Source organism: Mercenaria mercenaria, chromosome 16 (genome assembly GCF_021730395.1).
Source record: "Mercenaria mercenaria strain notata chromosome 16, MADL_Memer_1, whole genome shotgun sequence".
In the NCBI taxonomy this organism is placed as follows: Eukaryota; Metazoa; Mollusca; class Bivalvia; order Venerida; family Veneridae; genus Mercenaria; species Mercenaria mercenaria.
The window spans coordinates 20,704,342-20,720,036 of NC_069376.1; the positions used below are offsets into that span (position 1 = coordinate 20,704,342).

The 15,695-nt window shown below is 36.0% G+C and overlaps 1 protein-coding gene across 2 annotated transcripts in view; it reads left to right on the forward strand.

The window, feature by feature from the left end:
* The window catches only part of LOC123540113 (neo-calmodulin-like), a 194,626-nt gene that overhangs the window by 95,151 nt on the left and 83,780 nt on the right, over positions 1–15,695 (forward strand). The window contains exon 1 of one of the 2 annotated variants that reach the window (XM_053526329.1): positions 12,746–12,873. The exons of the other annotated variant lie outside the window; for it this stretch is intronic. Coding sequence (XP_053382304.1) covers positions 12,841–12,873 — 33 coding nt within the window. The 5' untranslated portion in view covers positions 12,746–12,840. Of the gene's footprint in view, positions 1–12,745; positions 12,874–15,695 lie in introns of those variants that run through there. 2 annotated transcript variants of the gene reach the window in all.

Consider the following 15,695-nt stretch of genomic DNA (forward strand, 5'->3'; position numbering starts at 1 on the left):
TAACTGACATTTGAAAGTAAAACAAAACAATTGGTTTGTTTTCTGACCTTTAGACCTGTTATAAACACGAATGAATGCGAGTACAACAAAATAATTACATGTACATAAAATAGTATCAGACATTCATTCTATCTATACATGTATATCACATTGATTATTGACAAGATTCGAAAAGTAGGTCCAGAGGGATGTGCCATAATTTATACTTCTTTTAGATCTCGGTTAAGCTTGATTGTTGGTAGGTCAATCGGTAATTTATCAAAATTTATCGTATGTCACCATATTTGTTCTCATTTATCAACATTCCTATCATATTATGTATATTAGACTTCGATCCAGTTTCATAATGGGTTAGAATGGATGTGTAGATCCAAAGTAATGTGCCCCATAATTTATCCTCTAAAAAGTCATATTTCACTGTGTTACACTAACGATTTTGAAATAGACTTTTATACCAATGGAATCAAGTCGAGTCAAGTTTGATTATGAGCTGAATAAAATATATGTACCCGTAATACTCCAGTGTACACTTGTGCATCTTCACTTCGTCACCAATCTAGAAATGAAGAGAATATACATAAAACGGTGAGCACATTTGCTTGGTTTTGCATATAGACTGTCTTTTTATCTTTAAAACAAACTGCTGGTGAAAAACATTTGAGTGCAACAATAACTGTAATGTTGCATTCAATTACTCTCTCACGTCAGCGCACACTGTCGTGTAGTCGTCTTCTAGTAGGTAATCATGCTGTTCATAATGTATATACTCACATGACAAACCATACAGCCGTATTTTTTTTTCATTTTCCTTCCGCAACTCGATGAGTATGGTAAAAGTACATTAGCTAGTTTTGTTCCAAACCCTAAAATTAAATCATAACTATAGGTATCGTACACCCTTATCGAATAAATTGCACATCAGATTCGTTGTTTTAAACGATCAATTAATAATTACAATCATCTAAACAAATTTACCAAGATTATCACAGAATCAAGGGCATTTTACATCTGTGCGCATTTTCTTTAGCAATGGAAATAGGAAACCGGCATACCTGATATTTGTTCTATAACCTTAGGACGGCCAGCACATATTTATGCAATCTCGCCAGGCAAATGTATGTTTTTGACAACACAGTAAATGACGTCACTCGACCTTCAGCTATTTCCGGAAGTATATAAAATGAAAGTAGAAATGCATTTTATTACGAATTGAAATTTGAGCTCTTGATAAACACAAATCCCACAAGGGTCCGTAACGGACCAAGCGTACATTGATAAGGGCCATCAGACGCTAATACGTTTTAGTACGTTAAGGCTGTGGAAAGGATGTAAGATTTTGTGGTCGACGTTCATGAATAAGCTGCATTACTATCAAACCTTTCCTTGGGTGGCGTTTATTTAGATACAACTTTTACAACACACTGGAATGAAAGAAAACCTTGGCACTTTTTGTCCATTTTGCAATGAAGGGCCTTACCTGATTTGTCCCCCGCCTATTTAGAATACAAAAGGGGACACAGAAATAGGCTGCGTTCTTCCGTCCGTCCGTCCATCCGTCTGACTTCGTGACCGGTCCATAACTCTTCCATTCATGAAGGGATTTTGAAATAACTTGGCATAAATGTTCCTCATAATGAGACGACGTATCAGGTGCAAGACACAGTCCCCTAGCTCCAAGGTCAAGGTCACACTTTGAGGTCAAAGGTTAACAATGTCTGTTTCGTATTTGGTCCTAACTCTGCCATACATCAAGGGATTTTAAAATTAGTTGGCACAAATGTTCCCCATAATGAAACAATGTGTCATGTGCAAGATCCAGACCCCAAGCTCCTAGTTCAAGGTCACAATTTGAGGTTAAAGGTTATCACGTTCTTGTCCGGTCCATAACTCTGCCATTCATTAAGGAATTTTAAAATTTCTTGGTACAAATATTCCCTATTATGTGTTGATGTGTCATGCGCAAGATCCAGATCCCTAGCTCCAATGTCAAGGTCACACTTAGAGGTCACAGGTTTAGAGCATCGGTTTCATGTCCAGTTCATAACTCTACCTTTCAACAAGGGGTTAAAATCACTTGGCGCAAATGTTCCCCATATTAATGAGACTATGTGTCGTGTGCAAGACCCAGGCCCCTGTATCAAAGGTCACACTTAGAGGTAAAAGATAGTAGGGTTTGGTTTTTTTCCTAGTCAGTAACTTTAATTTACGCGGATGGATCTTCAAGAAACATGCCACTAACAGTCGCCATACCAAGTTGGTTTGTTGCATGTTGTCAACGTCACCATTTTCTGTCTTTTTTTTTTTTGTCTCGTCTGTAAGTTTTTATGCATGGGTGTGTATTCAAATAACTTGGCATAAATATTCACTATTACAAGACATTGTGTCATCTGCAAACATCAAGGTCACGTGTCATGGTACATTTGTATAGGACTTGACTATTAAAACGGCGTCTTTCCGCGTCCCCACCTTGGTTAAAGTTTTTTACACTTTCTCTTTTTTCAACTTATCACTGTAATTACTTGATGGATTTGATTCAAACTTGAAATAGTTATTCCTCATCATCACCCACATCATCTGACATAAGGGTCATAACTCTGGCACCAATATTTCATGATTTATCTCCCCTTTTCACTTAGTTTTTAAGGTTAAAGTTTTGATGCTCTTTCACTTTATCTCTGTTATTACCGAATGGATTTGATTTAAACTTAAAATACTTGTTTAACATCATCACCCACATCATATGATACAAGATGCATAACTCTAGCACATTTTTTTTATGAATTATTCCCCTTTTTTACTTAGAATTTCAGGTTAAAGTTTTGACGCACTTTCACTCTATCTCAGTTATTACTGAATGGATTTGATTCAAACTTAAAATCTTTGTTCAACACCATCACCCACGCCATATGACACAAGGTGCCTAACTCTGGCACCAATTTTTCATGAATTATTCCCCCTTTTTACACAGAATTTCAGGTTAAAGTTTTGATGCACCTTCACTCTATCACTGTTATTACTGAATGGATTTGATTCAAACTTAAAATAGTTGTTCAACATCATCACCCACACCATTTGGCACAAGGTGCATAACTCTGGCACCAATTTTTCATTTTCATGAACTATTCCCCCTTTTTACACAGAATTTCAGGTTAAAGTTTTGATGCACTTTCACTTTATCTTTATTTTTGACACAGACTCAGGCTATTGTGTAATATATTCACCCACCATTGGAGTTAATAAACACTCCAGTGACAGCTCCAGTTTTCTCAGATGTGCCCAATTACACTATCCAGCATCGAAATAGTCGAGCACGCTGTCTCCTGTGACAGCTCTTGTTTAATTAATACCTCTCTTTTACATGATAAAACATTTCGTTACATTTTTATTTATTTATTTCTACCAGTTTAGAAATAAAATCACATTAAATCATTAAAACACAGGTATTTTAACTGAAAGCATTCACCAATTACAGATTTCAAGACATTTTCAAACTACGTGACGTCTTCATGAATTATATGGTATACAGTAATGATTAGCCTGGAAAGCCATTGATAATATTTGTGCTTTGTCAGAAGAAATTGTGCCTAATATATATGCATTAAAGATCCCCACTTAATTTGCGCTAATTAGTGTTAATTGGCATTCATCGAGTTTCTGATATTGTCAATTTGCAGGTAGAAAAAAGTTAGAAATTATCAGACTGGATTCCCAGGCTAAGTTATGATTTGTTACATTGTTAACTTAACAAATAATCAAGGCCTTCGAGTGGTTTATCGTCTAATTTATCATGGTTCAGAGTTCAGATGCGTAGGAATTGAACCATGAGGGCGTTAGCCCGAGTGGTTAAATACTGAAGCATCTGAACGATGAACCGTGGTAAAATAGACGATAAATCACAAGAAGGGCTTGATTGTTTTCATTCTGACATGCTAATTGACATATTATAATAAACATTATGCTGGACTTCATTTACCCGCGGAGTAACATTTACCCGCGGAGTAATGTATCGGACGTCATGCGGCAATTCGACGTCATAATTGACGTCATAATGCTCTCTTACCGGTCCGCGCGTCAACCGTTGTTTATCGTAGAATATACAGAGCTTGATTTTCTTCTTTGTTTAACTGGAAATCAAATCGAGTCATGTTAGAATAGTATGTTGCCCTATTACTTAGAAGATGTTGTATTGGCGTGAAAAATGTCCCTAGGCGGGGGACGTTGGTAACTATGTTACAAATTCTTATTTTAACTCGGCCATTTTTTGTTATTTATACATCACTTGGCCGCAAAATGATAAACCAAAGTTTAATCCTCAGGAGCAACTCAGAGATTTTCTTGCGATTGCATTTTTTTTCAGCAGATTTTTTAATGCTAGTGTCAACAAATGGGGGTCTCATTTAGCACATTTGTTTCTTATTTCGAATCGAAGGTATGAATGTCTGTAGAAATAGTATATCGAACATATTCTTCCCTAACGGCAGTATTTTCTTCCTTGACGCTGCAACAACAGGCCTGCCTGGACGGTTATTGTCTTTAAGACTATTTTGGCCCGCTTGAATTTTTTTGTAACCCAACGAAAAACTGTTAATAGCAAGCCAATTGTCAATAATTACGTGACGGTCGAAAAACTAGAATTAACGATCGATAAACTAGGTTTTTCGAAAGTAAAACCAGGTTTTTCGAATACTTACCTATATTTTCGAGCGAAAACATAAGAAAACGGGCGTAAACTATAGTTTACGCTCTTGAACTCAGGTTTACGTTCGATAAGCTAGGTTTCTCGATTGAACTATGAATTTCGGTCGTTATCCTAAGTTCATGAGCGTGAACCTATATTTACGGCGTAAACCTGGGTTCACGAGCGTAAACCATAGTTTACGAACGTGAACCTATGTTAACGACCGTGAACTTGGGTTTACGACCGTAAACATGGGTTTACGACCGTAAATATAGGTTCACGCTCGTAAAATAGGACAACGACCGGAAATCATAGTTTTGTTCTAGAAACCTAGTTTATCGAACGTAAACCTAGGTTCACGTTTGTAAACTATGGTTCACGGTCGTAAACCCAAGTTCACGGTCGTAAACATATGTTCTCGTTCGTAAACATTGGTTCACGTCCGTAAACTATGGTTCACGGCAAGTCAATTATCAAATAATTACGTTCTTGGTTGAAAAACTAGGATTATCGAATACTAATCTATATTTTCGAGCAAAAATATAGGATAAGGGGCGTAAACCTAAGTTTATGCTCTTTTACCCATGTTTACGTTCGATTGAGCAAGAACCTTTGTTTACGGGCGTGAACCTGGGTCCACGAGCGTGAACCATAGTTTACGAACGTGACCCTATGTTTACGACCGAAAATCATAGTTTTGCTCGAGAAACCCAGTTTATCGGACGTAAACCTAGGTTCACGCTCCTATATCCAAGTTCACGGTCTTAAACATAGGTTCACGTTCGTAAACATAGGTTCACGCCCATAAATATGGTTCACGGTCGTAAACATAGGTTCACGGCCGTAAACCCATGTTCACGCCCGAAAATTCATAGTTGGCTTTATTATCTTAATGTATGGACCGTAAACCATGGTTTACGTTTGATAAACTAGGTTTCTCGATTGAACAACGAATTTCGGACGATATCCCATGTTTACGGTCGTTATCCTATGTTTACGCTCGTGAACCCCGGTTCACGCTCGTAAACCATAGTTTACGAACGTGAACCTATGTTTACGACCGTGAACTTAGGTTTACAAGCGTGAACTATGGTTTACGGCGTTATCCTATGTTTTCGCTCGAAAATATAGGTTAGTATTCGAAAAACCTGGTTTTACATTCGGAAAACAACCTGGTTTGTCGATCGTTAATCTTAGTTTTTCGACAGTGAACTTGGGTTCACCTAATTATTGGACAGTTGGCGTGCCATAAACGTCTACCATTGATACGACACAATTCAGAAAGTAATCTTTTGGAAGTACCTGCCTTTATGTAAGCATTGACTTCTACTATTTCTTCACGTTTCATTATAGTATTGAAACACAGCCACAAAAACACTGGAGGACTAATCCTGAGTAAACATCAACAAGACAAGATATGTAATAGATCCTTAAAAGCAAAGTTTATATACCAAATATTACTTCAATTAAAATTGTCGCTTTCAGAACAAAAATAGGAACGGGGTTACAATAAGTTTATATGCACCTCCTGCTCTTGTCTTGCAGATTACGTAAAACCAAACGAGATAAATGCGGGACCAGAATAAAGATGAAGGTGCTCACGATAATTATCGGTTTACTTGGTTTTCTGAGAACGACCTTAGGAAATTGTATTTTGCTCCAAGCTCTGGACAACTGTATAAATCTTATTCAAGTGGTAACACACTAACTGAAGATGGTATAGAATGATGAGCGGCAATCAGGGACGAAAATAGAAAATCCTCTTCACTTGTGTTTGTCAATAAACTTCTCGGAATATTCACCAGAATAAATGTTTAAGTTTAATGTAAACAGTAATACCTCAATTTTATTATAAACATGTCGTCAGACAGTCTGATATCAAATTATCAAATTACTAGTATTGCTAAACAGAGAATATGTCCAGAGTACTTGGAAAGTTCAATAACTGATAATACGAACCTTTCCGCTTTAATCACTTAGCAATCTACTAGAAACACAATTGATAATCGAAGGAAAAATAATTCAACTGGTGTCAATTTTGGGTAGTCTATTTGTGTTCTGATATTCATCGTACTAGGAAAATCGCGAACATTCGCTAGATAACCAGATAATTGTCTCTATACTCATATAGCTAACGAGAACCTTTGTACTTACCTTAAGAGATTGTTTTGTGGCAGAAAATAATGCCACCAACGGGCATTTCAGAAGTAACCATCGATCATATTCTGACTGACTGTTTGAAAGAAAAAATGGTGTGTACTGAATTCATTAGAGTTCTTCGTTTATTTACACCAGAAAAGTCAAGCGCCAAACGATCTGCTGTAAAAATACTAAAGTTGTAATCCCTGGGGATGAATCTTTCGTTTATTATTTCTAACCCAAGCGATGCATAACAAGAAATATCTTTAAAAAAGATGGTCGGCGTGATGTAACTGAAGCACAAGTTATATATGGGCAGAAACCTGTATTTTAAATCTTTTGGCAATGTTGAAAGGGGCCTCTGTGAAGTTTTGTTTAAATGAGGACAGTAGTTCTGAAGAAGACTGTGTTTAGAAATTGTGGAGGGACACACGACGGACACCAAACAATCACAAAAGCTCACTTTGAGCCTCTGGTGCTTAAAAGATGGTAACAGTAAGCAAACAATATTGAAATACGTTCTATACTTTATTTCTGGAATTGTTGGAAGCAACACGAACCCTTACCCTACTTCAGCTTATTATCAAATTTGTCTATCATTCAGAGTGTGTACAGTACTGTTTTCACCGGAAAGATTAATTTAAAATTTACAGTCTAAAATTTAACAGTATCGGACATGTTGTTGCAGGCTAGTAATGATTTGTACTGGTTAGAAATTGTTGCTGTAATGCAGGGTACGAGTTAATGACTATATAAAACAAACAACCTTTTTGTAAAAACAAAACATAAGGAAAGGAAACTTAACAAAACAGTAATGACTTAACAAGAAAACTTAACAAAACAGAAATATCTCCGGATGAGCAGACGAATATTTGGTTACGCACACCTGTTCAAGTGGTACGTATACAACCCGATGGTGCTGTACTTATAGAGGTTATAGATGACGAACGCGTTGTCATTTCACTCAGTGTCTCACACATGACTCAGTGTGAAGCATTTTCGACCTTTCCTCCAATCAGTGCCACTCTTACAAAATCTCTCATTATGGCTGAAAATACCGAGAATACCTTACCAAGCAATCCGATTGGTACATTATTCAGGCGGCATAAGGTCATACGAGGTCATAAAATCGTGCTTAATATACGACACGCCGAAAAAAACGAAAAATATCCTTTGGATACAAAAATACCGGTATATAGGACAGAAAACAAGTAATAATTTACTCTGGGCAAAAGCAGTGTACAAATACTGTTGTATAAGGCATGACACGAATGTACACACAATGTGCCGATACCAGTATATAGGACAGGAAACGAACAAAATTATTCACTCTGGACACAGTGCGGCAATACCGGAATCTTGACACAGTGCGGCAATACCGGAAAATAGAACATGAAGTAAACAAGAATATACTCTGGACACAGTGCGGCAATACCGGAATCTTGACACAGTGCGGCAATACCGGAAAATAGAACATGAAGTAAACAAGAATATACTCTGGACACAGTGCGGCAATACCGGAATCATTGGCACAGTGCGGCAATACCGGAAAATAGAACATGAAGTAAACAAGAATATACTCTGGACACAGTGCGGCAATACCGGAATCCTGACACAGTGCGGCAATACTGGAATATTGACACAGTGCGACAATATCGGAATCTTGGCACAGTGCGGCAATATCGGAAAATAGAACATGATGTAAACAAGAATATACTCTGGACACAGTGCGGCAATACCGGAATCTTGACACAGTGCGGCAGTACTGGAACCTTGACACAGTGCGGCAATACTGGAATCTTGACACAGTGCGGCAATACCGGAAAAAAGAATATGAAGTAAACAAGAATATACTCTGGACACAGTGCGGCAATACCGGAATCTTGACACAGTGCGGCAATACCGGAATCTTGACACAGTACGGCAATACCGGAATCTTGACACAGTGCGGCAATACCGGAAAATAGAACATGAAGTAAACAAGAATATACTCTGGACACAGAGAGTGTGCCAATACCGGTACATAGGACAGGAAACGAACTACAGTATACTCTGGACACAGACAGTAGGACAGGAAACGAACTATCATATACTCTGGACACAGACAGTGTGCCAATACCGATACATAGGACAGGAAACGAACTACAGTATACTCTGGACACAGACAGTGTGTCAATACCGATAAATAGGACAGGAATCGAACTACAATATACTCTGGACACAGACAGTGTGCCAATACCTATAAATAGGACAGGAAACGAGCTGCAATATACTCTGGACACAGACAGTGTGCCAATACCGATAAATAGGACAGGAAACCAACTACAATATACTCTGGACACAGACAGTGTGCCAATACCGATAAATAGGACAAGAAACGAACTAGAGTGTACTCTGGACACAGACAGTGTGCCAATACCGTATAAAAGGGACATGAAACGAACTACAGAAAACGAACTACAATATACTCTGGACACAGACAGTGTGTCAATACCGATAAATAGGACAGGAAACGAACTACAATATACTCTGGACACAGACAGTGTGCCAATACCGTTAAATAGGACAGGAAACGAACTACAATATAATCTGGACACAGACAGTGTGGCAATACACCTTAGCTAATAACATCTTCACGTTGGTATATTTAGTATCATTAATATAGGTGTAACATCAGAATATTTTTAAGGGTCCACAGTACCGGACGATATTGAAGTAATGAATGCCAAAATGACACCACTTCTTGAGAAAATGTGAACACTTGTAATAATTCAAAATATTTTTCTCGAAGACACTATTTATCTTGACAGTTTACTAGTCAATGCCTAGTAATTTGACAATCAGATGCGGATATCCAATGCGGTTAAGCGTTTGTCTGCAGTAAGAAAAAATAAATTTTGCTTTCCTTTTCTTACAAAAAAATTACTAACAAAAGGAATCATTTCCTCAACTTAGAAAACTGGAGTTTTTTCTAACCATACACCAGTCTCAGACCTACACAGGCAAACGCGGAAAAGTTCACGAATCAAAATAGCAATGATAAGAAACAGTAAATGTACAAATAACAAAACCTATGGAACGCCGGCACTATATTTTGAAATCATGAAAATCTATTATTATGTTTGTTTTTAGCTCACCTTAGCCACTGTTAGCACGAAGTGCTCAAGGTGAGCTTTTCTGATCGCCCTGTTGTCCGTCGTACGTCGTCGTTAGTCGTCCGTCGTCAGTCGTTCGTCGTCAACAATTTAACTGTTAACACTGTAGAGGTCACAATTTTAGCCCAGTCTTAATGAAACTTAGTCAGAATGTTACCCTCAATAAAATCTTTGAGGAATTTGATATTGGGTCATCTGGAGTCAAAAACTAGGTCACCAGGTCAAATCAAAGGAAAAGCTTGTTAACACTTTAGAGGTCACAATTTTGGTTCAATCTTAATGAAACTTGGTCAGAATGTTACCCTCAATAAAATCTTGGATGAGTAGTTTGATACTGGGTTATGTGGGGTCAAAAACTAGGTCACCAGGTCAAATCAAAGGAAAAGCTTGTTAACAGTCTAGAGGTCACAATTTTGGCCCAATCTTAATGAATCTTGGTCAGAATGTTACCCTCAATAAAATCTTGGTCGAGTTTGATATTGGGTTATCAGAGGGCAAGAACTAGGTCACCAGGCCAAATCACAGGAAAAGCTTGTTAACACTGTAGAGGCCACATTTATGACTGCATCTTCATAAGTTGGTCAGAATGTTAATCTTGATGGCTTTCAGGTCAAGTTCGAATGTAGGTCATCTGGGGTCAAAAGCTAGGTCACCAGGTCAAATTAAGAAAAGCTTGTTAACATTCTAGAGGCCACATTTATGAACATATATTAATGAAACCTTTCCAGAATATTAATCTTGATGATCTTTAGGTCGAGTTCAAATCTGGGTTAGGAGGGGTCAAAAACTAGGTCACATGGTCAAATCAAAGGAAAGGCTAGTTAACACTCTAGAGGTCACATTTATAATCATATCTTAATGAAACTTGGTCAGAATATTAATTTTGATGATTTATAGATGAAGTTTAAATCTGGGTCAGGTGAGATCAAAAACTAAGTCACCAGGTCAAATCAGAGGAAAAGCTTGTTAGCACTCTAGAGGTCACATTTATGACCATATCTTAATGAAACTTAGTCAGAATGTTATTCTTTAGGATCTTTAGGTTAGATTTTAATCTGGGTTAGGTGGGATTAAAAACTAGGTAACCAGGTCAAATCAAAGGAAAAGGTTGTTACTACTCTAGAGGTCACAATTTTGGCCCAATTTTAATGAAACTTGGCCAGAATGTTACCCTCAATAAAATCTTGGAGAGTTCGATATTTGATCATCTGAGGTCAAAAACTAGGTCACCTGGTCAAATCAAAGGAAAAGCTTGTTAACACTCTGGAGCGACATTCATGGCTATATCTCTATGAAACTTAATCAGAATGTTTGTCTTGATGACCTCTATGTCAAGTTCGAATCTGGATCATGTGGGATCAAAAACTAGGTCACCAGGTCAAAATAAATCAAAGGAAAAACTTGTTAACACTCTTGAGGTCACATTTATGACTGTATCTTCATGAATTTTGGTCAGAATGTTAACCTTGATCCTTGATGATCTTTAGGGGGGTAAGGTTCAAATCAGGGTCATGCGGGGTCAAAAATTAGGTCACAAGGGCAAATTAAAGGAAAAGCTAGTTATCACTTTAGAGGTCACATTTATGACCATATCTTAATGAAACTTGGTCAGAATGTTAATCTGGATGATCTGATCTTTAGGTCCATAGTTCAGATGAGCGAAACAGGGCCTTCAGGGCCCTCTTGTTTATTATATTATGTACCGAAATCTTTACATGTTGTGTAAACATATTTGTGTTATGTGATTATATCGTTATATGTTGTGTTTTTGTAGTAACATTATGATGTTTTTGGTTATATTATGTAGAAACGTCTTTTCATCATGTAGACAACTTATTACATTATGTGCATTCTTTACTATTTTATGTCAATACTTTATTACATTGTGTCCGTTCTATATTATATCATGTCATATATCATTTTCATCATGTGCTTGTATCTTTACATTTTGTGCATCTTTTATTATATTATGTCGTTAAATATTTTTATTACGGTTTGTCCAAAGGGGTATTTTCTGGCATAAATGCCTTCCATAATCTTGTCCGTGATGAAAATAATACATGACATGATATAATATAGAACGGACACAATGTAATAAATGTATGGACACAATACAGAAAAGAATCGAATGCACATAATGTAATAAGTTGTCTACATGATGTCAAGATGTTATTACATAATATAACCAAACATGTCATGATATTACTATAAAAACACAACATATAACGATATAATCACATAACATAGATATCTTTACACAACATGTAAAGATTGCGGCGGTATATTATAATAAATTTTCATGACTACAAAAGACAGTGCCGGCGTTCCATAAAAACAAGAAGTAAACGTTATGTTATTATAAAATAGAAAAAAAGAACACGAGACACTGAAATGATGTTGAGTAAATATTGCGGCGAGACATGATGACACAAATTCTGTAATTCCAGTGTACATGTACTCCCCTCAATTATAAAGGTGTTTCACACACAACTAGTAATTGCTTTCAATGTTATCCAATTGATCTGCTGTGTTCGTTTTCCATATATGGAATCGAGCTCTCTAACGAGGAAACATTTCTTCATTGACAAAATCGCCTCGTACCTTAGCCGGAGAGAACTATTTCTTATCGATCAGTGACGTAGCAATGCTTTTAAATGTCAAGAAAATATAGCAGACGAACTTGTTTACATGCAGAAGATCTTCTTATCTTGTTCTGTGGACATAACGTGTCATCTGTTTGTAAATTATTTATTAAAAATGTGGAATTGTTTATTGTTTTAAAACGTTTAAAAAAGATTGCATTTACCTTCTAACATCTTCTGATAATGAAGTGTTGTGTTGATACATTGATGGATTTTCCCGCCTGAAATGGGCTCGATGGACAACCTGCAAGTACCAAAGGTTTGACATTAATAAAATATTGTGTAGTTGGAATACAAAACAAAGATAATAGCGTAATATTTAAATACAAAATCGTAAATCTTGAATCAGAACAAATCCTCGGAAAGATATGGATACTGTTTTCTAATTGTAAATTTTATCCTTGATTATCTTCTGTGTCAGTAAACATATAATACTATCATACTTCAAGGACATTTACAATGCACATGACATTTATAACATCTTTTATAATTATTAATTTTAATATTTATTTTAAGAAAGTGCATTGACAACGATTACAGAAAGTTTTGATAAAGTTAGATCTATTATTTTTTAACTTTTAAGTTTCAATTAAACCTGTCTGAAAGTAAAAAATTATCTTTTATTGCGTTTCTCGATTGGTTGATTTGTATACTAGTCTATTATTTCAAGAACCTCACTCTATTATTTCAAGAACCTCGAGTGGTGGCAAGGCTTTCGCAATAATGTATACAAGTGGTATTTGTAACAAGGAGGTGTCTCTAAAAAACACAAACTTACCCTCTTAATATGACAAAACTATCCTGTTCGGCTTAACCAAAATCGTTGAAATAAATTTTGTCATTTTCAAGTGATATACTTATTGATATTTCAATTTCTCACTTCTTTACATATATGTAGCAAAATCTCGGTCAGCAATTTACTCTGAACGAACTAGAAATTTTTGCGTTTTAGGAATTGAAGCTAAAGATATTTTGACTTTGAAGAAATCAGACATGTGGTGTTGCAGATATATTTGACTAAAACAGTAAATTTCTTGTTGTCTGTTGTCTACTAGGTTGATATAAAAAAAAAACTGAGTGTTTTTTATGAACTTTGTTTCTAAAATATCTTTGAATTTGTGACTTGTCACGTAAACGGTAACCTGTATACAGAGTAACTCTTTTTACCTAACTGTTATTGCTGATACCAACAAATTTTCTGAAATTTTACATAGTTCACTTTCTTATCAAACACCGATCTGTCACGTTCCCGTGTGTATTTTACACGTCATATTTTACACGTCACATTGTACACTGTTTTTCTACAACTATCTAATTTCAGCTGACAAATGACTTCTGCAACTTTGAAAATGATCTTGACGCATGAACCCTTACAATAAGGCATTACATGTATATATCTTGCTGAAACTTCTGAAACTGATCTTGAGGCATGACACCTTAAAACAAGGCATTACATATCTTGCTGAAACTTTAACAATGATTTTTACGCATGACACCTTAAATCAAGGCATTATATTTCTTGCTGAAACTTTAACAATGACCTTAACGCATGACATCTTACATCAAGGCATTACATATCTTACTGAAATTTTGACAACGAGCTTGACGCTTGACATCTTACATCAAGGCATTATATATTTTGCTGAAATTTTGATAATGATCTTGACGCATGACATCTTACATCGAGGCATTATATATCTTGCTGAAATTTTGGCAATGATCTTGAAGCATGGCACTTTCTATCAAGGCTTTATATTTCGTGCTGAAATTTTGACAACGATCTTGACGCATTGCCACTTACATCAAGGCATTTAATATAATGCTAACATTTTGACACTGATCTTGACGAATGACACCTTACATCAATGCATTTATTTCGTACTGGAATTTTAACAATGATCTTGACGCATGACATTTTACATCAAGGCATGATATATCTTGCTGAAATTTTGACAACGCTCTTGACGCTTTGCCACTTACATCAAGGCAAATATCTTGCTGAAATTTTGACAATGATCTTGAAGCATAACAACTTATATCAAGGCATAATATATCCTGCTGAAATTTTGACGTTGATCTTGACGCATGACCCCTTTCATCAAGGCATTACATATCTTGCTGAAATGTTGACAATGATCTGAACCAAGGCTTCCTTACAGAAAGGCATTATTTATCTTACATGCCACCTTATAGCAAGGCATTCTTCATTATATTAAACTTTGACAATAATCTGGAAGCATGCCCCCTACAGCAATGCTTTATTTATCATGCCGAAACCTCTTCTTTAAAGAAAATCCATATCGTGATGTTGGCATGGGACATCATTGCAATAAAAGGCTATAGATTTCTTATACAAACGTTTAAGTTTCTCATAATAAGATATTAAATAATTTTACGAGGATATGCGATATTCAGTAAAGAGGACCAGGTGTTTTTCCCGAAAACTGTCAATTGTTATTGTGTTGGATCAAGTTACTCGTACACTTTTCTGCAACATGAATGCAGGTTATATTTAATCTATTAATTCATAAATTATAGTAGTATGTCGCTTAAATTGTAAAACTTTTTTTCTTTGGTGGATTATCTGTGACATGACAAAACATTAAAACGATATTAATTGTTCTTCTTGTTCATATCATTTAAAATGGAAACAGCAAAACTACCGAATATATACGAACAGATATTGCCTAAACATTTTTTTTTAATTTCCGACAAAAGTGATTTACTTCCCCGTAATTAATATCAATACTGTACGTCCCTGCATATATCATGCTATTAATGAGACAATATTATTATACCGTCAACTAATTATTATTATTATTATACCAGATTTATATAGCGCCCTTTTCATGATAACACGTTCAAAGGCGCTTTACTTATAACAAACGCAGCCACACAGGGTGCGAAATTCATCCTCTACTAGTACAGACTCAGAGCAATCTGACCAGAGGGAACTAAACAAGTAACATAGATTCAACGAGTAAATTGCGTCACTTTTTCACTGTGTAACATATCCTAATGTCGAATATTCTTTAACCTGACATAAATGTTCCGAATCACAGAGATGGAACGCGGCTAATT